At 43.2% G+C, this 27,459-nt stretch overlaps 1 protein-coding gene across 1 annotated transcript in view; it reads left to right on the plus strand.

Annotated features, from left to right (window-relative positions):
• The window catches only part of CNTNAP2 (contactin associated protein 2), a 2,292,243-nt gene that overhangs the window by 2,109,263 nt on the left and 155,521 nt on the right, over positions 1 to 27,459 (plus strand). Inside the window, exon 21 of the mRNA XM_019031540.4 lies at positions 26,321 to 26,414. Within this exon, the coding sequence (XP_018887085.3) occupies positions 26,321 to 26,414 (94 nt within the window). The remainder of the gene's footprint in view (positions 1 to 26,320; positions 26,415 to 27,459) is intronic.

Consider the following 27,459-nt stretch of genomic DNA (forward strand, 5'->3'; position numbering starts at 1 on the left):
AGTTGACAGTCAGTATTAACCATCACACTTACTTAATAGCTCTGTGTTCTCTAGCAAGTTAATGAAATCTCTGTTGACTTAATTTCTAAAATTGGAGTAAGTCCATCTTTTCTAATGCAGTTTGTGTATGTTTTAAATGAAAATACAAAAAAAAATCTAGCATAGTCTATGACCCAATAAAACGGTAGTTTTCTTCCTTCATTCCCAATTCCCTTCTCTTTCTTAAAAGCAAAAAATAAAATAGCAGATGTCAGGATCAGTACCAACAGGCTCTTTGGGACTATGGTTTCTTTCCATTGATTTGTAGTTCAACCCATTAAGCATATTCTCAGCACCTAGTATATTCCCAGCATGCAGCATGGCTGTTGCCTCCATGAGCCCAGTCCAGTAGAAGAAAGACCATCAGTCATACAGATATGAACCAAGTGCCCATTGAAATATAAGCTTGTGCTGTGGGAGCACAGAAAAGTAGGGGAATGAATAATCCTGAGGAGGAAAGAGTGGATCAGAGCAGTCTCACAAAGGCATTTGAGATGTTCCTTCAAGGTTTCCATGGTGGAGGGGGGAGGATCACATTAGCTTATTTATTTTTTACTACAGAGATTCAACATTTGCCCTTCATAAAAATTATACAGAAAATATATTAAGAAAATAAGTTCTAAGCCATCAAGCCCATCTGATCTGAAACAGAAAAAGACTCATAATGAATATGTCAACACTTCCACATTTTTCATTTCTTTTCTAAAGCAATGTCATCTGCAAATGAATTATGCACTCCAGGGCTAGACAGGACCTCCATTCCTACACTCCAGAAAAATGTGTTTACTTCGCTTTACATTTCATGCAGCTCAGTGGGAAGGCAGTTGCAATGCAATTTCTGATCCAGTTTAGGGTTTGAGATGTCAGTGCTCTCTTTCTTTCTCCAGAATACGGCTAAAGCTTGTAAGACTAAGGTTGGGAGTTCACTTTTTTTTTCCTCCAAGTGCATTAAGTACATAAATCATCTCTCAAGAAAGAAGATAAGGTTCCTGGATTTCTGTTTTGTCTGGCATGAAAACTAAAGTCCAATCTGCAAAGCATCATACTGTTATATCCATCTGCAGTGCACTAAAATCACTCTCAAAGATTGTAACTCTTGGAGCAAATTTTTAGCATAATAGGCAGAGCGGGTTGTTTCTTGCCCAGGTAACTGAAGCAGGTTCTTATCTCACCTAAATTCATCTTCTCTCTGAAAAGTAAGTGTATCTCAACATGCGGTTTGAGGTTCTGAAGTGTTCCACGCTGCCCTTCCACTCAGGCAGGGAGAAGTCAGTCCTGGGATTGAGTCTGAAGATTTTGATGGACAGGGTCCTGGAGCGAGTTCGGAGCTAGTGTTAAAATGCCCTCTAGTGGCCATTAGCTGTAACCAGTGAGAGTAGGGAAGGGAAAATCTTGTGAAACTAGCTTGGGTGTGGTTTTCTACAAACACCGACCAAAACCAGAGTCCTAGGTTATAGCGCGGGTTACTTGCATCTATCGCGGATACCGCGATGGCGGTAGGACTTGGTATTACTTATATAAATGGAAGCTTGCCGTTGCATTCAAAGGGTACAATCCAGGGATTTTTCTTACGCTTGCACATCTCACTGCTCTGTCCCTGAGCCCTGGGCACACACGAGAGGTTCAAGAAGTGTTGACTGAGTGACTGAATACGTGAAGGAATCCAGTTTATGAATCATGGATTCTGTGCACATTCAATGAGCTTGGCTATTTGAAAGTGCACAAATTCTTCCTGCTTTCTGAAGTATTAAATATATTTGATTTGCATCCTTTCCCCAGTGGTCGCTTGGTGAGCTAATAATTGCCTTTACTCTTATATCTTTGAGCTGAGGAAATATAATCAAAATGTTAAGGAGAGGGCCAGCAAACCCCCCTTTGTGGGTAGAAGAGAAGGTCTGGGCTGGCAACTCAAAAGAAAAGATGAAGAAAGGACATCCAAAAAGAAGTGGAAGTCAGAGAATGAATAAAACACATGAGCGAATGGCTGCCATCCTATCCGAGCATCCTTCCTGATATTGTCACCCAGGGCCACCAGCAGAGGTTACATGGTGAGAACAGACAGTAGAAATTAGCCCACTCCACCGATCTGACTCCTGGTCTCCTGGGGAAATGGCATTAGCATCTAGGTTACCAACATCATAGCTTCTGCCAGGGCTTGTGTGCTTAACCCCAACAGTGGAACACCACAAATGCACAGGGGCAGTAGCCTCCAACATCCTGACCATCTCTGAGAACCTGTCCTGCTAGCAGAGGGGACAGAGGCTGTACAAATCAGAAAGTTGATGTATTAGTCCATTTTCACGCTGCTGATAAAGACATACCTGAGACTGCGCAATTTACAAAAGGAAAGGGTTTAATGGAAAAGTCACGATTCCACATGGCTGGGGAAGTCTCGCAATCATGGTGGAAGGCAAGGAGGAGAAAGTCACATCTTACGTGGATGGAGGCAGGCAAGAGAGAGAGCGCTTGTGGAGGGGAATGCCTGTTTTTAAACCCATCAGATCTCGTGAGACTTATTCACTATCACAAGAACAGCATGAGAAAGACTGGCCCCCATGATTCGATTACTTCCCACCGGGTCTCTCCCACAACACTTGGGAATTCAAAATGAGATTTGGGTAGAGACACAGCCAAACCATATCAATGGATAAAAGGAAATGTAATGTCAACTAAAGACAAAAAAAAAGAAAAAAGAAAAAAAAACTTTTAAAGAATTAAAGTTGGTTTTATTTAGAAGTCTTATTGGGGACTGTAGACTAAGGCCTACAACCCACAAGCAGCCTTTTACAGAGGTTTTATGAGGCTGCACCAGCACAGTATTTTAGCCCACTGCGTATATATAGGTGGTAGGGGTTTAGTATGTGCAAAGTTATATGAAACTTGTTTAGACATTATATTAAAGTAGAACTACGTTAAGGTTTGGGTGTAAGGGTATATCTGGTTCTAGATTATAGAAGTGTCATCACTAATCTCCCCAGATGTTATTTTATGCGTAGGAGAAGGTAAGGACCAGGTTCATTTGTCTTTTAAGGAATGTAGTGACTTAGGTAGGAGAGAAGGGGGCCAGGTGTTCTGTTTTATTTTGTCGTTTTGGAGAGCTGTATGTCATCACAGAGTTGGGGCTTTGTGAAATTATGTTGGCACACAGAGACAAGCAAACTTAGCTGCTTATGTATGTGATTTTGTCTCACAAGTTCTCTCTTTAGGTCACAAATTAACTCTGGCCATATTTATAAAAACAATATTGATTGTGTTATGTAGCTAAGAAGGCTGTTTTTTAGGAAGGTTGGTAATCTTTAGTTGTAGTTGTAAGGAATGAGTATTGAGCCCAGTGTGTATATTTATTTATTCATTGGAAAATATGTTTTGGATTATATTTATGTTTTAATTACTATGATTTGTTAGGGTTTTTGATGTTGCCTTTTTGGGGGTTTTGTGTGTGTGTGTTTTGGGTTTTTTTTTTTCAATACAGGGTTTCACTCTGTCCCCCAGGCTGGAGTGTAGTGGCATGATCTCAGCTCACTGCAGCCTCCGCCTCCTGGGCTCAAGCGATCCTCCTGCCTCAGCCTCCCGAGTAGCTGGGACCACAGGCATGAGCCACCACACCCGGCTAATTTTTGTATTTTTTGTAGACGTGGGGTTTCACCATGTTGCCTAGGCTGGTCTCAAACTCCTGAGCTCAGGCAATCCGCCCACCTCAGCTTCCCAAAGTGCGGGGGTTACAGGCATGAGCCACCATGCCAGGCTGTTGCCTTTTTTTTTAAATCTAATATAACATTTTAATAGGACATTATAAGGATATTATAGATTACATATAGTAGTCTATAATAGTAATATGATTTATAGATTTTGAAAAAATAAAAGCAATAAAATCAGAATATGCATTTGTATTTTTTTACTAATTGTATTTTTTGTATTTATATTTACTAGTATTTTTTATGAAAAGCAATTTTGGACTTGAGTTGATTGAGAATACTTTTAGAGAAGAATTTGGAATAACAACTGGGTTGTCTCGTGCATTTCCTGTGGGCATGATGCCAGCCTTGCTCTTCTATGGCAAAGGATACAGGTTGGCACATGGAGGAGCTTGGCCTCTGCAAGCCCACAGACCTCTAGGCTAGCTACTCAGCAACTATGTGTCCTCTAGACACAGTAACTTAATCTCTGTGCCTCAGTTTCCTCCACTGTAACATGGGGCAAATAAGAGTATGTGCCGACAGAGTTGTGTGCAATTAAACAAAATAATATGTGTAAAGTACTTATGGTGGGATCCCACCTGCAGTTCGCCTCCAGGAAATGTTAGATGCTGATGTGGAGGAGGATGAAGGGGAGGACCAGATGTTTTTCCTGCTGCTGGCATATTCTGCACACTGCTCTTCCTTCTCCCAAATCCTTTCAGCAGCATTTTCTTTCTTCCCGAGATTGCCAAGGGAACCCAGGCAGAATGCCAGGAACTAAACCTCTCTGGAAGATTGACGGAAGAAGAGCTGGGATTTGAGCAAGATAGAGCGGGCTCAGGGTCACCATGAGGTTCAAGGTCTGCAGACTCCCCCGAGCTTTCTCTCGAGTAGATTTGAACACACAATCCAAGTCCAAATCCAAATTTAATAGGCTTCTGTACTGAGAATTCAGCTCAGCCAATTGTGTTAGAGCCTTAATGCACATGGGTACACACACACACTCAGTGCACACAATGAGCACTCGTACAGGGCTGGGTCACAAAAGAAGCGAATGTCCATCATCTCCATTCACTTCCCCTGGTCTTTTCTAGTCTCCATTCCTCACCATTTCTACTGAATTCTCCCATCCCTCTCCACCTTCTACTTCTGGAACGAGCTCCAAACATAGCATTAAAAAGCTTCAGTGTTTCCAGGGAACAGAGCATTGCTGCTTTCCATAAACTGGCAGAACTGGTCGTTAAATGGAACTTTCAGGCATTCCCCCACATTCTGAAGTCACTCTCTATATAATGATCTTCCTGATACACCTTTCTGCTCTTTCACCTGGAAAAGAATTTGAAGGATGTGGTTATCAGTCCTCTGATGATGCCAATGTTTCGACTCCATCCTGAATATTGTTATTGCTGCCAAAACCTACTGGTAAAGTAATATCAATAGAGCCACTGTACTAAAAAGGATGTGTCTGCTACGTTGTTTTCTTTAATATCAAGGACTTTAACTATATTACAGTTAAAATCAATAGAAATGTAACCTTTTCAACCACATAAAATGAGTTCATTTTTATTATTATTCTTTTTCTGCCATTACAGTGCTGTGATTGCAAAAGCAACCGGGTCAACTTAAGCTTTATTGAAAGACCATTAAAGAAACAAACTCAAACTCATTTAAATACTGAAGCTGGTGCATTAAAAAGATCAATAAAGTAAAAGCAACTGGGGTTGCTTTACTTAAACACCCCACATACGAGAATCATTCCACAATCACAATTTGAGCAAACCTATAAAACTAGGAGACCAGCCAATAAAGAAGAAAACGCTGTTTCATTAATAGGTTTAGAACCATAAAGCCCTTAACTTTAGTCTGATTAGACATACTGCATTTAAATTTTCTCTCAGTATTTTGAAACATCATCCGGCAAAGACTTATTGATCAATGAATGCCATTTACTTAGGAAAGCCATTAGCTCCCTGAGTTAGGGGAATAACTCAGTGGTAGAAAGTGCAGTTTCATTTATTTAAAAATAAACACAAGATTAGGCTACAGTGAAGGGAAGTTCTTGACTCACAGGGAGTCACGAAATTTTCTTTCTAACCTTGCTGAGCATGGTATCTTGAACATAGTTATTTGTATTAAATTGAATGTTTACTACCAATTCTGTGGCCATGGATTAGACACAAACCTCTTTGTGTGTGCCTCAGTTTCCCCAGAGGTAGAACGTGTTAATATCCTTTTCTCCCTCTTTCTCTGGATAAGAAAACAAAAATGATTGACACAAACCTCTTCAGGTTCTTCCTTAAAAACTATAATACAAACTATAAACCTTAGTGGTAATATGTACTTAGAATAATTTTAGAATCAGATTGGTCCTTACTGGCCATGAGTCCAACCCTTGACCAGTCTCTGCTTATATTACTAGATATGGAAAACATGCTATTTTTCTTCTTAAAATACCATTTATTGTGTTTTTCTAATTGTACATTTAAATATATTTATTATAGAAAGTACAGAAGAGAACACAGAGGAAAATCAGGTTTGCTTGTGAGTCCCATTTAAAATCAGCCCCCGACCCTTCTCCACCAAACCCATCTTGCTTACTCCAGGGCATTGCTGAGCAGTTCTCTGTCTTCATTCTCTACTGACTCATTCCCATCAGCAAATAAGCATGCAGATATTTCTCTTACTTTAAAACAAAAATTTCTCCTGAGACCACTTTCCCCACATCTTTGTTTTTCTTTGCAATAAAACGCCCAGCAATAGTTATCTATGCTTGCTGTTTCGGGTCAGCTTCTCCCATTCTCTCTCTCTCTCTCTCTCTCTTTTTATTTATTTATTTATTTTTTTTGGAGACAGAGTCCCACTCTGTCGCCCAGGCTAGAGTGTAGTTGCGCAATCTCAGCTCACTGCTACCTCCACCTCCCAGGTTCAAGCGATTCTCCTGCCTCAGCCTCCCCAGTAGCTGGAATTACAGGTGTGTGCCACCACGCCTGGCTAATTTTTGTATTTTTAGTAGAGATGAAGTTTCATCGTGCTGGCCAGGCTGGTCTCAGACCCCTGACCTCAAGCAATCTGCCCACCTCAGCCTCCCAAAGTGCTGGGATTACAGGTGTGAACCACCACGCTCAGCCTCTTTCTTCAGTCAACTTTACTGAAATGTAAATTGCATGCAATGAAATTTACACACTTTAAATGTACAGACTGATGAGTTTTGACAGACATGCACACCCATGTAGCCACCACCACACTCAAAATTTAGAATATTTCTAATATCCCAGAAGGTTCCCCTGGGCCCCTTTCCCACCCACCATTGCCCCCAAGCATTTACTGATCAAATTTCTATTTCTATAAAGTCACAGATTAGTTTTACCTGTTCTATAATTTTTTTTTTTTTTTTGAGACAGAGTCCCGCCCTGTCATCCAGGCTGGAATGCAATGGTACAGTCTCAGTTCACTGCAACCTCCACCTCCCAGATTCAAATGATTCTCCTGCCTCAGCCTCCCAAGTAGCTGGGACTACAGGCACATGGCACTACACCCGGCTAATTTTTGTATTTTTAGTAGAGATGAGGTTTCACTATGTTGACCAGGCTGGTCTTGAACTCCTGAACTCATGATCTGCCTGCCTCGGCCTTCCAAAGTGCTGGGATTACAGGCATGAGCTACCACGCCCAGCCTACTTGTTCTGTAATTTTAAACAAATGTCCAGCTCCTTTCATTCTGCGTAATGATTCTGAGGTTCCTTCTTGTCGTGTGTATCTGTGGTTGTTTTTTTAATTGCTGGGTAGTAATACACTTATGAATATACCCCCATGCATTTATTCATTCACCTCTTGATGGATATGTGGATCATTTTGGGGATATTTTGACTGCATCTGTTATGAACATTTGCATACACATGTATAGAGCAGACTTTTTTTTTATTTCTTTCAAGTAAATATCTAGGAATGAAATCAATGAGTTTATGGTAAGTGTATCTTTAACTGTTTTTGATGTTATATTCCCTCTAGGAAGACAGCAGAATTCCAGTGACTCCACATAGTCACTAGCACTTGATATTGTCAGTCTTTTTAATTATAGCCATTCAACTGGCGTGTGGTAGTGTCTCATATTGGGTTTAATTTTCATTTCCCTGATGACTGATGATGTTTAGCGACTTTTCAAGTGCTTATTGACCACTGGTAAATCTTCTTTTGTGAAGTGTCTCTTCAAGCCTTTGGCCCCTTTTTAAAATTGGATTGTTTGCCTTATTATTATGTTATAAGGATTCTTTACGTATTCTGGATACAATTCCTTTGCCAGATGCATGTACTGTGAATATTTTATCCTCATTTTTTCTTATTCCCCATCCCAGCTTGGCTCCTGTCCACCACTGCTTAAAGCTACTCTCATGGATACTATCAATGACCTTCTCACCACCAAACCCACTGGCTACTTCACAATTCTCCTGCTCCTCCACTTAAAGGCAGCATCTGAAACCAGGGAGCCCTTGGCTTTTAGGGCACACTGCTCCTGTCCTCCTTCTCCCTCATGGGCCCCTTTTGCTCTGTCTCCTTCACTGTTTCTCTCCTTCCTGACCTCCTTCAGTGGGCGTGCTTCCAGTGCTTTACCATTTGTATTCACTCCTGTGATGATCTCATCCAATGTCGTGCTCTTAAATTTTATCTCTGTGCCTCAAACTCCAAATTATTATCTCAACCCACACCTCGCCATGAACTGCCAACTCACACACCAAACTGAGTCCCAGATATCTGACTTTGATGTCTGATAAACACTCCGAGCACAATATCTCCAAATCTGACCTCCTGATCTGCCCCTTCCCACAACCTGCCCTGCCTATAGCCTTTCCAATTTCAGCTGATGGCAACTCCATCCTTCCAGCTGGTCAGGATTAAAACCTTGGAATATCACTGGAACATCACTCACTGGTTCTCACAGCTCACATCTGGTTTTTCAGAACCTCATGCTGGTTCTACCCTGAAAACATCCAAATTCTGACCAGCCTCCAACCTTGCACATCTGCTGCTCGGGCTCCAGACTCCATCCTGTTCTGCAGAGGCCTCCTGACGGGTCTCCAAGCTTCCTCCCTTGCCCTTGCAGGCACGTCTCTAACATCACTACCCCATCTGTTTAAAATACAAGTTCTCTGCTCAACACCCACTGACAGTCCTCATTTCTCTGAGGACAAGCCAAAGTCTTTCCAGTGACCTGCAGGACCCCACAGGAACTAGCCCCGTGACCCTCCCCTTTTCATGCTACTTGAGCCTCACTGGCTTCATGCCGGGAATTCTCCCGCCTTGGCTGCTCTCTCTGCCTGAGTGTTCTTTCCCTGGGTATCTGCAGGGCTAACCCCTCGAATCCCTCAAGTCTTCATTGAATCTCCTTTTCTCAGTGAGGCTACCCTGACCGCCTTATTTAGGGTTGCAGTCTGACTTTTACACCAGGCCTCTTATTGGGCTCTAATTTGAGGGAAAAGACTTCGAATTTATCCCCTCCTACCATATTACATCATTTACTTTTTCTCTGTGTCTCTCTATACTAGGAAGGAAGCGATATGAGGGTTAGGATTTGGGGCTTTTTGTTCACTGATGTATCCTAAGTACCTAGAACAGTCAGTTCAAGGCACCTTATGGGCACTTGACAAATGTTTCTTGAATGAATAAATGGACCTGTGATGTGACTACAGATTCCTTCCCACATGATGCACTCGGAGGCCCCTTTCCTCCCACCCAGCCAGTGCCAGGCATTCTGCAGCAACACTGCTCCATCATCCTCTTTTCTCTGCCCCTGCAGATTGACATCTTCAGCTCCCCGGCCACCAGATTCTGGTTGGGTTCAGCTAGCAGGACGCTTCAGGAAAACACAGGGGGAAGCACAAGAGATCGGGGTCTGTACTGTCCTCACCTCTATCCTGCTTCTTCCCAAAGTGCTGGGATTACAGGAGTGAACCACCGTACCCAGCCTCATTTTACTTATTATAGCCACAGGTTCAAATCTATTCATATTTTTGTTTTGCTTTGTTTTTTCTGCTCTGTTTAGAGTCAGAGTCTCACTCTGTCATGCAGACTGGAGTGCAGTCACACAATCACAGCTCACTGCAATCTTGAACTCCTAGGCTCAAGCAATCCTCCTGCCTCAGCCTCCCAAAGTGCTGAGATGACAGGTGTGCACCACCATGCTCAGCCCATATTTATTTTTTAACCCTTGTTCTATTATTACCTCACTCTCTGCAAAGACTTCTAGAACCAACTACTTGGAGTTAGGCCAAACTTTACAGCTCCTAGGGCACAGTCCTCCACAAGACTGGTCTCACGTCAAACCCCAGCTGCAAGCCCAGGGGTCTCCAGGTGACCCTCATTTACAAGCAGCTGGCTACAAATTCAGAGGTTCCCACTACTCCCTCAGGTCAATAATTTGCTAGAATGATTTGTAGAACTCGGGAAAGCACTATACTTATGATCAAGTTTTACTATAAAGGATACAATCCAGACCGGCCAAAGGGAGAGATGCAGGTGGCAAGATTTGTCCCAAATGCAAAGCTTCTTTGTCCTAAGGACACACTACCCTCCCTGCACATCAGTGTGTGACAATGCCCAGAGTATTACAAACCAGGGACATTTACTGAGCTTCGGTGTCCAAAGTTTTTTTAGAGGTTTCATTACATGGGCTTGGTTGATTGAATCATTGGCCACAAAGATGAACTCAATCTCCAGTCCCTCTGCCTTATCTGGGGTTTGGGCTCAATGCTCCCAACTCTAATTGCATGTTTGATGAAAAGAAGGGAGAAGGAAAACATAAAAACCCTCCTCCTTACATGAATGCCCTTCTCTCCTCAGTTCTCATTACTGCTCTTCTAGCTAGCTTTCTCTTGGCCCAAAGTACACAAATGGTGGCTCCAGCAGGTTCCCTATTCCTGGACATTTTCAATTCTAAGCAGCAGCCTCAGGCATTGGTGATCCTATTGGATGATCCAGTCACATGTTCTGCCTAAATGCCGAGGGTATGATTATGCTACATTGCTTGGAGGAGTGTGCAGCCTTGCCTCATTCTGCAGAAGTCCCCAGCCATGCCGTAGCCCCAATTCTATATACGTACCACAGCCACCAACACAGGAGCCTGTAGGGCAAAGTCAGAATCCATCTTCTTTACCTCTTGGGTTCAGATAACCAAGCAAAGTTCTCCTCCAGGCCATTTTCATGTTCTCTCTGTCTTCAATACACATTCTCCTATACATGCCTCATACTCCTGATTAGGTTAGCGGGCCCTGTGGTTGAGCAGACTTCCAATTTGGGAATTGAATGTCAGTTTCTTCCTACATTTAGGCCCAGAATCACCCTACTCTTGCCCAATGTCTTTGAACTGTTTCTTCATCCAGATCTTTTCATCCCTTAATACATTCTTTCTCTCAAGAAGAATATCATTTTCTCAAGGAGAGAGATCCTGGGGTCTCTCCAGACACACCGACATGTGCTTGAGTCCCAACGTAGCTACACATGAACTAATTCGTCAGCCCCTTAGGGTCTTGATCAGGTCACCCTGAGCCACAATTTTCACCAACCTTTCCTCTCTGATGGAAATCTGAAGTCCTCCCTGGGATTTCCAAGGGTCCTTTCTGCTTCCAGGTGCTTTCTTCTGTGGGTGATCTCTCTGATCCAGAGAATATCCACCCAGAATGAAGCTCAGCACTTTCTTTGGTTCACAAACACACAACCGCCCAAAGCATTCACTGAGCAGTAGCCTCTATTGACTATTTCAGGGTCGGGGAGAGGGGTACACAGCACATTAACAAATCACTGCAAGTCATAGAGTAGATATTCATGCCCTCAATAGTACCTTTACCCATCCTTCTATAGAGGCTTCTCATAGCCATTCACGCCAGGCAGTGCCAGGCTTTCTGCTTTCACCCCAGGCAGTGCCAGGATTTTGATTTCTCCTGATTCATGCTCGCTGGCTCCCCACCTGCTTCCTCACCCATCTCCAGGTCTCCCCCACTATTATATACAATAACAAGCTGACTCTTCCCAAAACGGGGTCCAGGCTTGCTGGCCCAGAGTAGTCAGGTGCTCGACAGATGCAAAAACTTGGATTTGACCCCCTTTAAAGGAGTTGTGGTTACAAATAACAACAACAATGAGAATTTGGGGGTGATCCTATGCCAGAATAACAGAGATCGATAGATACATAGATAGATAGATAGATAGATAGATAGATAGATAGATAGATAGATAGATGATAGATAGATAATAGATAGATAGATAGATACATAGATACATAGATAGATAGATAGATAGATAGATGATAGATGATAGATAGATAGATAATAGATAGATAGATAGATACATAGATAGATAGATGATAGATAGATAGATAGATAGATAGATAGATAGATAGATGATAGATAGATAGATTATAGATAGATAGATAGATAGATTATAGATAGATAGATAGATAGATAGATAGATAGATAGATAGATTATAGATAGATAGATGATAGATAGATAGATAGATAGATAGATAGATGATAGATAGATAGATAGATTATAGATAGATAGATAGATTATAGATAGATAGATGATAGATAGATAGATGATAGATAGATAGATAGATAGATAGATAGATAGATAGATAGATAGATAGATATTGATTGATAGATAAAAAACTGTAACCCCAGTTTTGTATAGATCAATCCAAACTTTGCATCCTAGCATTCAAAGCCCTTCACAACGTATCTTCCATTTACCTTCTATTGTCTTCTACCATTCTTTTCCAAAACACATCCTAAGGACCAGCGAGGCTGGTGTCGTCTACCATTTTTTTTCCAAAACACATCCTAAAGATCAATGAGGCTAGTGACCTCAACACCCTTAGAGAAAATTGGTTTATTATTCCTCCTTCAAAACGCCTCCACTCTGCCAATCTACTGTACCATGATGACAGTTATTCTCCATATTACATATTTTAGAATTGGGGGTAACATTTTACATTTAATTTTAGTAGATTGTCTTAGAATATTATTCTTTCATTGTTTCATGTCATGTTTTCCAAACAAGAATCTAAAGCGCCTTGAGCCCAGCTGGGAACATCTGCACGTCATCAGCTGGACTCCAGTCCCAGTGCTCAAGGTGGCTGGACCACAAAACCACATGGAAGCCCTTGCGTAATGTTAGGAGGTGTCAGCAAGATGATTTGAGTCTTACGCCGAGGTCTCTCTCTTCCCACAGGGGGTCTGCACCACCCCCAGCAGCCAAGTTACCCTGTGACAGTCATTCATCTATGCTCTGGGTAGCCCATGGGATGAGTGTACTACTGGACAGGTGTAACTTCAGGGGCACTCACAGCAGACATCCCCAGCTGACATGACAACCTACTCGCTTCTCAAGATTTGACTAATCATATATAGTCATCCCACAATATCCTCGGGGTATCGGTTTCGGGACCCCCAAGTACACCAAACCTCATGCATACTCAAATCTTGTGGTCAGCTCTGAGGAACCTGCATCTAGCAAGGGCCGACTTTGCATATACGCAGGTCCTGCATCCCAAGAATACTGTATTTTTGATCCGCATTTGGTTGAAAAAAAAATCCACTTGTAAGCAGTGCAGTTCAAGCCCATGTTGTTTAAGGGTGAACTACATTTCCGTGAGGGGATCATCTTCAAATAAAGTCCTTGTTTCTGTACCAGTTACAGCAAAGGCCCTGCTTTGAGAATTTAACAGTCAGAGTAGCCACCCACTTCAAAACTGACCAGTCCCACCCTTGGCAAGCAGACGATGTGACATCAACGGCACTTACCGCACCAGGCTAATACAGTTATCCTGGTCGTAGTTTCATTTTACTGAAGGCCTTATTAAAGCGCCCCCCACACAACTCAGCCAAGAATTCACCAGGAACCAAATTTAAACAAATCAAACCCTGAAAACGTGCTCAACAAATCAAGATTACAGAAGGGAATAAAGACTAAAATAAGAAAGGCCTCAATCATATTTGTCATGTCTCCATCGTTTCTCATAATTATTCTCATTCAAAGTTCTTTATTCCTTTCATTTAATTAAAAACTTAGGCCGTGCACGTTGGCTCATACCTATAATCCCAGCACTTTGGGAGGCTGAGGTGGGCAAATCACGAGGTCAGGAGATCGAGACCATCCTGGCTAACACGGTGAAACCCTGTTTCAACTAAAAATACAAAAAATTAGCCAGGCTTGGAGGCGGGCACCTGTAGTCCCAGCTACTCAGGAGGCTGAGGCAGGAGAATCGCTTGAACCCGGGAGGCGGAAGTTGCAGTGAGTCGAGATCGTGCCACTGCACTTCAGCCTGGGCAACAGAGCAAGACTCCATCTCAAAAAAAAAAAAACTTAACCATAACATTATACAATTTAAGCAGCATCATATTTGTTAATATCTATTTTCAAAAGTGACTCTTCCTAATTTCATTGTTTTCTTCCTCCCTTTTCCACACATTTGTTTGTTTTTCTTCCTCCTAGAAAGTCATGTTCTAAGTTATCAAAATGTGTTTCTCCTCGAGCTCTTCAGGGAAAACATGCCATATAAAATTAATTCATGATTATTTTATGTAAATTATTATCCAAAGTACTCACTATGTGTAACGGTTAAAGTTGATTGTTACTAAAGTGATTCTAAATATGAAAGTGTATAAAACCATGAACTATTCTCATACTACATCTCAAAGAAATTTGAAATTTCTAGTAAATTTCAAATTTACTAGAAAACTAGTTCAGATATTGTTTTTAATGCTTTACAATCATCTTCTGAATTTTCATTTGCAAGTCAAAGCCACAAAACTAAAAGTGCTAAATGTTTTCTGACCAGATTCTCTGAAATAATTATATAGTGCTTGAGCCATTGTGCTATAAATATCTTGGAAATCAATGCTATTAAAGAAATGCTATATCAGCTGTGAAATGAGAATTTCTCCTCCTATCCATTGACATTTACAAAAATTATACGAACTTATTGATAGAAAATCCGTTTGCTCGGTTTCTTTTTAAACATCTTATGCTTTAAATAATATTCAGTGTTTTTCCAGTAGGTGGAGTATTAGTCTAGATAAAGTAAATCACTGTGTGAAAGCTAATTTTTTTCTTCCTACTATTTTGAGAAATTTTTGATATAAAACATAAATCACCTAATAGTTTCACTAATTCTTTTAATTGCATCAATATGGTATGATTTCAATTACTCTAGACCTTAAGAGGCAGATATATTTTACTGATTATATTACCATAATAACAATGGCATAATGACAATAGCAATAAGTACTTATTATACCTCTCATTTTAAAATTGCTTATCAAGCCATTAGAGAAACCTCCTGACATCTCTGAAACAGAAATTATACAACAAAGAAAGATCTGTCTCTTAAATCCTTTCTCTCTCGAGCCTTAAGCGTTTCTGGGAAACTGCATTCCTTGTGAGCTGAATATTGGTTCAAGGCTTGATGCTACCACTTCCAGTCCAGGAATCTGAGACGATCACTACCTCTCCCTGGGATTCTGCTTCCCCTTCTACGTTTGTGAAAAGATGGTGATAAACTACATCTCTGAGGCCCCTCCCTACCTGAAAATCCCCCAGTGAACCTGAAATTGACAATCTTATGGCTGAATGTCGGGAGCCAAGTCTGCCGAGATGTTTCGGTACATACGGCAAAGATGGCACTTGTTATACGGTCTGGATCTCAAAATGGAAAGTGAGAGAATGATGCCTTTCCAGGGCAGGTGGACGCTTCCTCCCACCCTCCATCCATCACCAAAACTGGTCGAAGTTGAATAGTGCCCTGAAAAGACACCTTCAAGTGGTACCCTAGAGTTGGATCTTCACAGATGATTCTGCTCAAAGCCCAGAGACATGGGAAAATACTATTCCTTAGGGCCATGGTAGCAACATCTTCAAAGAAACCTCACAGAACTGGTTCAACCTCCTCACTTTACAAATGAGGAAACTGAAGTCCAAGAAGGCTTCCTAACTTGATGAACATCCATTTAACACGTGGCAGAGCCAGGGCCCATCTCCTGGCCCCATTCTCATCCCCCCAGGCCACCTCTCCTCTCTTACACTGGAAGTCTAGAAGCTGGTTTGCAAGGGGTCCCTGAATGACCTTCCCTAGAGGACAGTGCCTTACCGAGAAGAGGAAACACATACTGAAACCAGCCACTTTTCTCTTTCTGCATTCTCACAGCCAGGTGATTCGGGTTTGGAGAGAGCCCCAGCTCCCATGCGCAAGGAATTTTCTGTCCTAGAAAGGCTTAGGCACAGTGGATTCACCTGGATCTCTTCTAGTTTTGCAGCCAGTTTTTCTTTCTTGCTCTTGGACCAGAGAGCCCCCAGACCCAGGCGTAGGCTTAGGAAAAGGGGGCTCAGGAGACAAATCTGTCTGCTTTGGCCCAGGCTAGGCCACCTCTGGCCTTGCCAACAATTAATTAATACATTAGTTCATTAATTAATTAAGTCAAAGTCCTCCAACGTGGTTGAGCCCAGCTGGGGACTGGTAATAAAGTGAGTGGTTTAGAGAATAATTCCCAGAAGAAGCACAAATTGATTATTGTATTTGGTGAAAGGACAGCAGAAGAGCATTCTGGGCAAAAGATTCAGCTGGTCTAAAGCCCTGAGCACACCTGGGAGTGCACAGTGCATCCCCAGGTGTGAGAGTCAGGTCACAGCATAGGGGCAAGGTCTAGGCGAGGGCACTGCGTTCTTGCCTCTCCACTCTACGAAGATGCCCCCTACCCCTCTGATCTCCCCAGGGCCATTTAATCTCTCCCAAAGAGGCAAAGGCTCCCTGACTTATCCATCTGCAGTTACCTGCAGGATTCGGTTAACTTTCCCTTCGTAAAGGCATCCGCCATGAAACACACCAGGCACCTCCAGGACCTGCATGCATCGCTAACTCAGTGACAAAAGCATGGCTGTTGCTCATTTATTCCAGAGTTCTGTTAGGGGAGAGTGTTTCTTGGCCTCTTTCTTCTTCTTGAGTATCTCTATAAGTCGGCAGGATTTATGAGTAGCTCAACCAAAAACAAATTAAGGTAGACAATGTGACCTCTAAATGGGTCAGCCTCCCAAATGGTGTCCTCTCATCTGTACCCATGGCTGTTCTTGGGATTGGAGGGATGGCCTCAGGGCTTGGCAATGTAGGTTGGGAGGGGGCTGGCCTGCTGACCCTCACCCTGATGGGCTTGTGGCTCTCAGCAATGTGGTCCCAAAAGCAAGTTGCACTGAAATCAAGACTCTCAGAGCAGGGGCAAGTGTCTCTTGCATGAAAATTCGGAGTCCCAGATTCACGATCAGCCAGTCTCCCCAACGATGTGGTCTGCGAGGATGGAGCCAAGCTCATTCACTCAAACCTGATGGCAATAAAATGCTATGAGGGCTTCAGTCCACTGAGTCATTCACAGATATTCCTCCCTCTACAAACAGAAGTTCTAATGGAAGTAAAAGCTAGGAATCCATATCTTAAACACACACACACACACACACACACACACACACGGACAGATTTACATACAGATACATATACGAACATGGCTCAGCCAGTGCTGACCCATTTAACACATGTTAAATGAGCACCTTGCATATCACAGGCCGTTTTCATGTGGATCGTAAATTAACTGGAAGGTTTATTAGATAACACTACAGAGAAAGAAGTAGCCGAAAGTCCAGAGGTGAGGTGTTAGCCACGGAGCTCTGACAAGCAGGTGTATTTCCACTGCACCTGCTGAGCCCACTGATCAGTGTTTAACAAGCGTGTGTTATGCCACGCTCCTGGGGCAGGAGTGGTAACTGAGGCAGCGTCCTTGAACCCACAGGGTTACGGTCTCACCAAGGGAGGCTCAGGAACAGAGCTGCAACCCTGGACTAGCAGGAGAGTCACACTGAACCCTACTTCTTTATCTCCCACACATCTACATTTGCTCCATGTCCTCTCCATGATCAGGAACAAAGTGATTCTAGGGTTAGGAAGAGGCAGAAAACATTTAGATGAACGCATCCTTGATACTGGAGTCAAGGCCTGCTCGTTTGTATTTTCAATTGCAAATGGCCCTAGGCTTGTGTATACCCTTCATAGAATGGAGATTACGATGGGGAGAAGGAGATGGTCTCCACCCTTCAAACCCTCTCTTCTTTGAAGTCTGTGGGAATTTCTAGTTTAGAAGGACGGGTAGACACAGATAAGGGGTGTGAGTTGAGCTGATAATTGTTTCTCCTACCTGAAGTCTATCTACATCAGCCTCTTCTTATCTTCAGCCTTGGGCTTCAACTTGGAGTAAATAAAACATTCATCAGATGATATGCTCTAGGCTGGGTGTGGTGGCCTACAATCCCAGCATGTTGGGAGGTTGAGGTGGGAGGATCACTTGAGCCCAGGAATTTGAGACAAGCCTGGACAACACAGTGAGACCCCATCTCTCCTAAAAATAATTTTAAAAATTAGCCAGGCAGCCAGGCACGGTGGCTCACGCCTGTAATCCCAGCACTTTGGGAGGCTGAGGCAGGCAGATCACGAGGTCAGGAGTTCAAGACCAGCCTGGCCAACATGGTGAAACCCCATCTCTACTAAAAATACAAAAATTAGCTAGGCATGGTGGCATGTGCCTGTAATCCCAGCTACTTGGGAGACTGCAGCAGAACTGCTTGAACCAGAACTCGGGAGGCAGAGGTTGCAGTGAGCCAAGATCACACCATTGCACTCCAGCTTGGGCAACAAAAGCAGAACTCCGTCTTAAAAAAAAAAAAAAAAAAAGCCAGGCATGGTGGTATGCACCTGTGGTCCCAGCTACTCAGTAGGCTAAGGTGGAAGGATCACTTGAGCCTGAGAAGTGGAGTCTGCAGTGAGCTGTGACTGTGCCACTGCACTCTAGCCTGGATGACAGAATGAGACCCAGCCTTAAAAAAAAAAAAAAAAAAAAGAAACTCCTTAGTCATACACCTAAAGCCAATCTCTCCATAATCACTTTATTGGGAATAAAATGATATTTTGAAGAAAAAAGATGATATATTCTAAATTCAATATCGCTGAGCTAATTCCAAGTATTCCCCAAAATTAAGGATTAGGAAAAACAGCAAGAAATCCTAGGCCTTTGTCTAGGCCATGGAAAAAGCGGGGTCTGCCTTGAAATTGTGTCCTTCATCTCAGGAGATGGGGCCCGGCCCCTCCACCGGTCCAGGAGAACCCACGCCGTTTAGGTATTTCTTCTTTAGCTTCTCCACTGCATCCCCAAAGCGTAAATGGCTGATGAAATCCCTTCAAACTCTGCCAACGCAAACTGTGGCTTAAAAATGGAAATGAATGGATATTGCAAAATAATACCTGAATAGACATTAAAGCTTTAAGCTCCACGTGTAAGACACAAGGTCCTGCCTGAATCAGTATGCTTCTAATGGCTTCATGGCAAATGTTGAACAAATTAGTGTTCCCTCAAGGTTGTCCTGGGGCACATGGAGTCACAGTCTTTAATTTTAATGAGCCTCTATTACACAATCTCTTATCGCCTCTTAACTGCCAGTGAAATGACCACCAGCTAAATGTACAGCAAAATACATTTCTACAAAAGAGCTCACTTGGACCCCAAAGAAATTACCTTGAAATTATTACACTTAACCGTGGCAAATGCACCAGGGTTCATTTGAAAAGAGGTGGCCACCTGGCAATACGAGTGAAATCGTATAATATGTCATTTCCTTAGGCTTTTCATGTTGAGCTTCTCTCGCTATATCTGATTTAATGTATTTTCTCTTTTAAATGTAAATATTTAAAATGTAGCTGATCCTCTCCCTCTCCTAATTGAGGTGACTGGGCTAGTTCAAGAGACTGTGGCCTGCAGCTCACCGTTTTGTCTCTGGAGTCAGAGCGCCAGCCTTGGTACTTACTCTGTGACTGGACACTTTATAATATCAAAGATACGAGATCATACCTATCTAATATCTATTCAATAAGACAATACATATTAAAAGATCAGCACAAAGCCTTGCACGCAGCAGTTGCTCAATACGTGCTTCCTCCTTTTTCCTACTATTGAATCCCACCAGCCAAGACCAGAACTATATCTGCAGTCGGACAAAGTTGGGTGTATCCCTTGTTGCAGTGAGGACTTAGCAGTTTGAGTCAAACGGGAGCTGGAAACCACAGTCGGTTAAAATGGGGTGATAAACAGAAGCATTAACTATGGCAAACAGCAACTCCAAGATGTAAGGAAACCCGTGCAGAGTTTCCTAGTGGCCCCCTAGGGCTGAGGGAGCCCATCCAGGGACAACCTCGGTGTGTGTCTGACCATAGTGGAGGCAAAGCTGCCCCTGTCTCCTCTGACAGTCTCCAGCTGGGCCTGAGAGTTAAGTTGACGTAGGAGAGATTAACAGAGGAAACGCAAGCCAATGTTTACAGGCGTGTGAGGGCCTTCACAGGACACCAAGATCCAAAAGCAGCCAGGCCTAAGTGCTTATGCAACAGGGTGAACAAAAAGTAGTAATTTTGAAAAAGTAACTAAATATATGGAGATACTAAAGACAAGGGTTATTTTAACAAGAGCTTTTTAACTGTCAAAACACTTTTTGTTTGTACCGATTTCTCTCGGCCTCAACTCCCCGCCTCTGGAGAGAAGAATGTTCTTTTCTTCCTGGTAGAGAGAAGCCATCTTCCATATGAGAGTTTCATCTCCTGCTTTCAGGAAGAAAAGGGGAGCTCAGAGTGTCCTTTGTGCGTCTGTTGTTTTTCTTTTTTTCTTTTTTTCTTTGAGATGGAGTCTCACTCTCACCCAGGCTGGAGTGCAGTGGCACCATCTCGGCTCACTGCAACCTCTGCCTCCCGGGTTCAAGCGAGTCTCCTGCTTCAGCCTCTCAAGTAGCTGGGACCACAGGCGTGCACCACCATGCCCGGCTAATTTTTGTATTTTAGTAGAGATGGGATTTCACCATGTTGGCCAGGCTGGTCTCGAACTCCTGACCACAGGTGATCCGCCCACTTTGCCCCCCAAAGTGCTGGGATTATAGGCGTGAGCCACCACGCCCAACGCATCTGTTGTTTTTCAAGTGCCTTTAGCTCAAAATTGTCCCCATCTCAAGCCAGTATATCTGGAGGTGGCGTGTTCTGAAGCCCTTCAGGACCTTGCTGGAGAAGGTGTGTCTGCCTGGCAGAGAGCAGAGACCCCTGCTTAGCCAAGCTGGAGCTGGTCCGGAATTGCTGGGGGAGCGACAGGCTGGCTGCCCTCTGGAGTGCAGGTGGGGGAGCAGGCAATAGCAATGGCGGTGGGGGTGAGAGTGAGGGGCTACTGGGGCTGTTCAGACACACGTCCAGAGGTCTGTGGGCAGGTTGCCATGGCTGAGACGCTAGGGTCACAGAGGGATCTCTTAAAAGGCCTGCGACTCAGACAGGCTTCACCTCATGTCCTCGCACTCTGGGCAGAGCCTCTGCTATCCCCCTCCTCTAGCCTGTGCTGGAAATTGCAGTAAGCCCCTTCCTCTTGTAGTGTCCCTCCAGAGCACGCTACTGAGAAAGCTTGACATTGTGCTCACTTTAAAAGCAAAATCTTTAAGGAATTCCATTGTTTATCATAGAGCTTATATTGAAGGGTGCATTGGGAGCCAGGAAGCAACGAGTTGATCGATAATTGACACAAAGGGACCCATATACCTTAGAGAATGACGGGGTGGCTCTAAGAGTCAGGAAGGGCTTATTTTAGGAATCAGGCTTATGGTGGGGAGGGTTCAAGGAAGCAGGTGTCTCTAATCAACTGGGTGCTCTCAGAAAAGCAGGGCTAATTCAGTTATTGGGCCTCTTAATGCATTTCATCTGGGAGGCAGGAAGAATGGAGACCACTAACGTTGTTATTGAAGAAATTGCCGGGAGAAAGAGATGTTTTGGTTTTGGGTTGTACAAGGTGTTTTTTTTTTTTAATTTCTTGTATTAGTTTCCCAGTGTTGCTGTAACAAATTGCCACAAACTTAAGGACTTAAAACAACATGCATTTACTGTCTCACAGTTCCAGAGGCCAGAAGTGCAAAGTCAGCGCAAATGGCTGAAGTCAATCAGAAAGGCTGGTGCCTTCTGCAGGCTCTGAGAGGAGAATCTGTTTCCTTGCCTTTTTCAGCTTCTAAGAGTCTCCTGCGTTCCTTGGGCCCTTCCTCACGTCACTCTAACTTCTGCTTCCGTTGTCACATCTTCTCTCCACTGCGACCCTCTTGCCTCCCTCCTATAAAGACCCTTGTGGGGACCTGAGACCCACCCAGGGAATCCAGGAGAATTCCCCTATTATCTTAATCACATCTGTAAAGCCCCTCTTGCCAAGGAAGGTGACGCGCTCTCAGGTCCTGAGAATTAGGATGTTATCTTTGGGAGGCATGATTCCGCCCACCATATCTCCATACTCAGACAAAATTGCAGAATGGTCTTGTGCCACATGGTCAGGTCCTGGAGAGCCCTGATCCGATGCTGCTGTTCTGAATTACGTTCGGCAGGGGGACAGCACCACCTGGTGGTAACACTCGGCAAAGCATCCGCCGTCAGCTGCAGAGCTGCTTTTCCTTTGGGGTCCTCTTGCTTTAACAAACCACCTTCCCCACAATCCCACTCATCCCTTCCGGCCACAGCCCGCCTTCTTAGACACAAGGCAGGCAGGAGTATGCGAGAGAGAAGACGTAAGGATGCCTCGCTCGTGGTAAGATCGGAGACTGATCGGAGAACGCTTTCCTCCTTCCCTCCTTTATTAGAGAATTTCCTCAGGCACTGCAACTTCATCTTTGTGAATGTTGAAGGCTTTCTGGATATCCTCATCACTTCTCGTATTTTCCTAACTGAGCAGGTAATTTGGATTAGAACTGTACAGCATGACCCATTTAGGTTCCTGTTCACTGTTTTGAAATTAATGACTTCATCAATGATTGAAGGCTAGGAGTGTTCATTATGTTTTTTAGAAAAGTCAAAACCAAGCAGGATCACCGATACGCAAGATGACACAATCAACAATCAAAAACCTCTGAGTAGAGGCTATTACTGTGTTTCAAAACAAAATATATAAAAGTGGTCGGGTGCAGTGGCTCACGCCTGTAATCCCAGCACTTTGGGAGGCCGAGGCGGACGGAACACAAGGTCAAGAGTTCGAGACCATCCTGGCCAACATGGTGAAACTCCGTCTCTACTAAAAATACAAAAATTAGCCGGGCGTGGTGGCGGGCGCCTGGAGTCCCAGCTACTAGGGAGGCTGAGGTAGGAGAATGGCGTGAACCCGGCAGGCGGAGCTTGCAGTGAACCGAGATGGTGCCTCTGCAGTCCAGCCCGGGCGACAGGGCGAGACTCCGTCTCAAAAAAAAAAAAAAAAAGAAAGAAAAGTTTATATAAATAAATGTAAAATTTCGCATTTTTGGTTAAAGCCATCAACCTCGCAGACATAGGAAGGGAATACACTTACAGAGATCAACTAGGAATTTTATTTTACTGTAGCTCAGCAAAAATAATATAAAATGGCTGCCAAAAAGCCAAGTCCGTCTAGTCTGGATCTGCAGAAACAATTCAGGAAAAGGAAGGTACCTCCACTGTGTGGGTCATGCCAAACCTGAGGACGGATTTCCCTTCGGTGCTCGCGACTTTAAAAGTTGCATTAACAACTGTTAATGTCAATTATCAAGATCCCACCATGTACCCAGCACTGTATTGGGCCTGAGGACACAGAAATGTAAAAACCTAAACGTGGAAATTTAATCTTTAAAACTGTGTACTATGTATCCATAGAATGAAATACTAGTCATCCATGACAAATGATTTTTGTTGTATATTTATTGAGACAGAAGACATTCATAATATATCGTCAAGTTAAAAAATATACAAAACATAATATGTGTTAGTTGGGTTCCATCCCTTTTTACTTAAGAAGTTGAAAGAATATACATTAAAAGTTAACATTGACTATCAGCTGGCAGTTTTTTTCTGCAAATCTATATTATTTTTTCTATAACGAACGTATATTACTTGTATCCATTTTTAAAGCTAAGAAAATAGAATTTTGTTGTATTTTTATCGACACAGAACGACATTCATAATATATCATCAAGTTAAAAAATATACAAAACAATGTGTTACTTGGGTTCCATCCCTTTTTTATTTAAAAAGTTGAAAGAAAATACATTAGAAATTAACATTTATTATTAGCAGGCAATTTTTTTCCTGCAAATCTGTGTTTTTCTATAATGAACATATATTATTTGTATCCATTTTTAAAGTTCTTTAAGAAAATAGAACTTTGTTACAAATTTAGTTTTTTGTTTTTTTGTTTTTTTTTTTGTTCTGTGATGGAATCTTGCTGTCACCAGGCTGGAGTGCAGTGGTGCGATCTCGGCTCACTGGAACTTCCACCTCCCAGGTTCAAGCCATTCTCATGCTACAATCTCCTGAGTAGCTGGGACTATAGGGGAGTGCCACCACACCCAGCTACTTTTTGTATTTTTAGTAGAGACAGGGTTTCATCATGTTGGCCAGGATGGTCTCGATCTCTTGATCTCGTGATCCACCCACCTCGGCCTCCCAAAGTGCTGGGATTACAGGCGTAAGCCACTGCCGTGATCACAAATTTAGTTTTTAAATTGTAAGAAGTATGAGGTGGAGATTATCACCTCCTAAGGCATTGCCAGGTAGGCTATTGGTTAACAATGGCATTTTGCATTTAACCATTTAACAAAAGAGAGTAAGTGAACAGAAGTGCAGTGCAGTTACCCATGGGTGCCATTAGATGGCAGCAAAGCAGCTAGCTAATATTTAAGAGCAGAAACTGAAGAGCTTTTGCTCCAAAGAAACATATATATGAGATTTTAAATATTTAAGATTATCTGAACGGAATAAGTGTTTTTGTTTGTTTGTTTGCTTCCAAACAGGGTCTCACTCTGTCACCTAGGCTGGAGCACAGTGGCATGACCACAGCTCACTGCAGGCTTGACCTCCTGGCCTCAAGCTATCCTCCCACCTCAGCCTCTCGAGTAGCTGTGACTACCGGTGCACACCACCACACCCGGCTACTTTTTAAAATTTTTGTAGAGGCAAGGGTCTCACTATATTGCTCAGGCTGGTCTTGTACTCCTGGACTCGAGAGATCCACAAGCTTCAGCCTCCCAAAATGCTGGGATTACAGGCATGAGCCACCACACCTGGTTTGTTTTGTTAATGATGCATTTGACGTTATAGAAAACTTTTCAAAATGATAGCCAAGCATGCAAATGTTTACTTTAATAGTTTTTGGGGGTGGGGTGCTTTTGGATTTTTGTGGCAATACTACTCATGCACAAAAACCTACTGTACCAGTTCTGTGGGTCAAAAATCTAAAATGTTCTTGAGATGTGAGGACCCTTTGACTCTTAACCGTGACTGTGCAATGATCTCTAAGTTTCTAGGAAGCAGTTTCAAGATTCTGCTGCAGACAGTCATTAATAATGAATGACTATTCGTCGTAGTATGATGTGGTGATGCCATTTGATCACTTGCCTGCCCTCTTTCTTCCCTGCCACTCTCTCCTTCCTCCCAAGAGCACAGCTAGCTTCCAGCATCTTTGCTCATCTGAAGGACAGTTTTTTGCCTAATCAGGCCCAGTTTGAGCAAGGACTCGGGATCGTATCTACTTCTGAGTCTGTGCTGCTGCCTTCAACAAGTTGCTGCTTGTTCTGTCTCCTTCCTCTACACAATTGACGTGGCCCCCATGGGAATGCCCATGTCGGAGAGCAATGCTGTGTTTTCTTATGACCCACACCTCTCGTCATGCTGACCTTAGCACATATTAAACTCACTTCAGAAAAATGAATGCTTACAAAAGAATGTTTTCCACCGGGGTGGGGAGCACAAAAAAGGCCCAGAAAGCTCTAAGAGCTCACAGTTGGAGAAACACATCTAGACTGTATGGGTGGTAAAAAGACAGCTGAGAAGATAAGGCAGGAAAAGCCACATAGGGACACAAAGGGCAAGGCCAGTGATTCTGACACCACCATTGGCACTTTGTCCACGGGCAACAGGATCAGAAACGTGCGTCGCTTCCGTGGTTACTGTCTGTGCACCGTTCCCAGCAGCTTCATTTCTCTCCCTCTGCTGCCAACTCGCCCAACCACCCCTGCCTGTGGCAGGAGAAATCATTCTTATTGGGATAACTGAGAAAACTACAACTGTTTACCCTACTTGACCCTCAGCATCTGCGTGTGTGTGTGTGTATGTGTGTGTGTGTGTGATCATATCACAAAATAAAATGTTTCAGCAAAACTTCATTGCTGTAGATGTGGCATATTCCCTATCAGAGGCTGACACTAGAGATTGGATCAAGCAGATTTTACTCCATTAAAAAGAACATGGATCTTAATCCTGTAGGCAAATCATCCACAGAAAATGTACATCACCTGGAGAGCCGTTCATAAAGGATCTTCACTTACCATGCTCAGATTTTTTCAAAGAACCCCAGCAAAGGAAGACATGGGTTTCCATTTTCTCGGGCTGGTGTTTTAGAGTCAGTGCTGATGAAATAAGATATCAGAAAACCAGGGTTCAAAGAGTGACGTCATCCCCCACAGGGAAGATTTGGTTCCACACAGGGTAGAGACGTGCTTCTAAAAGTGTCTCTTGTTTTCCTCCTGCAGCTCGATCATTATCCTTCTGTGAGTTACCATCTGCCAAGTTCATCCGACACCCTCTTCAATTCTCCCAAGTCGCTCTTTCTGGGAAAAGTTATAGGTAAGAATGTGGTTCGTTAGGTATAAATGCGTGCTACAAATACATTTGGGTAATGTGAATTTGGATTTTAAAACTATCAGGTAAATTTCTCTTACTGGGGCCAGTCACGAATATCTTCTCTGTACAGGAAAGTTACATGGTTGTTCTTGGTGTTGCACGAGCAAAGCGTCAACAAATTATCTTTGGGGGAAATTGCTCATGTAACTCATTCTAAAGCTAATTCGCCTTTGAAATACATTGTGATTAGGCTGGGCATGGTGGGTCACGCCTGTAATCCCAGCACTTTGGGAGGCTAAGGCTGGTGGATCACTTGAGGTCAGGAGTTCGAGACCAGCCTGGCCAACATGGCAAAACCCCGTCTCTACTAAAAATACAAAAATTAGCCATGCATGGTGGCAGGTGCCTGTAATCCCAGCTACTCGGGAGGCTGAGGCAGGAGAATTGCTTGAACCCCGGAGGTGGAGGTTGCAGTGAGCCAAGATCGTGCCACCGCACTCCAGCCTGGGTGGCAGAGCGAGATTCTGTCTCAAAAAGAAAAAAACAAACAAACAAACAAACAAAAAACACACTGTGATTGGTAATGGGGGCTTCTAAGTCAGCGATGGTAATGGAACCAACGTTGTTTGGTGCGTGGCATAAACTACAACCCAAGCGAAGGCAAATCTGCTCCAGGCTTCTCTATGTAGAATTTGGTCTATTACAGACCTCTACCTACTAGCAATATGTAATTTAACGTTTCCGTTGTCAAAGCATATCAACATGATTCTATCTTCCTCTCATTCGTAAGAAAGCGCCTTGATATTATATGCAGATGAGAAGGCCAATAAGGAATTTGACAGTGTGACAGAACGCCCTTCCCCACGTGCGACTGTGAATTCCAGAGTCTCCTTGTCCCTCTATTCACCAGAGGCGATTAGCACTGTGCAAAGCTAAAAAATGTACCATGAGCCACAGATATGTGAAGGTTACACCCTAAATTTTTAAAATATCTATTTGATTGGTGAAGTATTTTAAAATATTTAATGTGAAGCCAGTGAATTTTGTT

Source organism: Gorilla gorilla, chromosome 6 (assembly GCF_029281585.2).
Source record: "Gorilla gorilla gorilla isolate KB3781 chromosome 6, NHGRI_mGorGor1-v2.1_pri, whole genome shotgun sequence".
Lineage (NCBI taxonomy): Eukaryota > Metazoa > Chordata > Mammalia > Primates > Hominidae > Gorilla > Gorilla gorilla.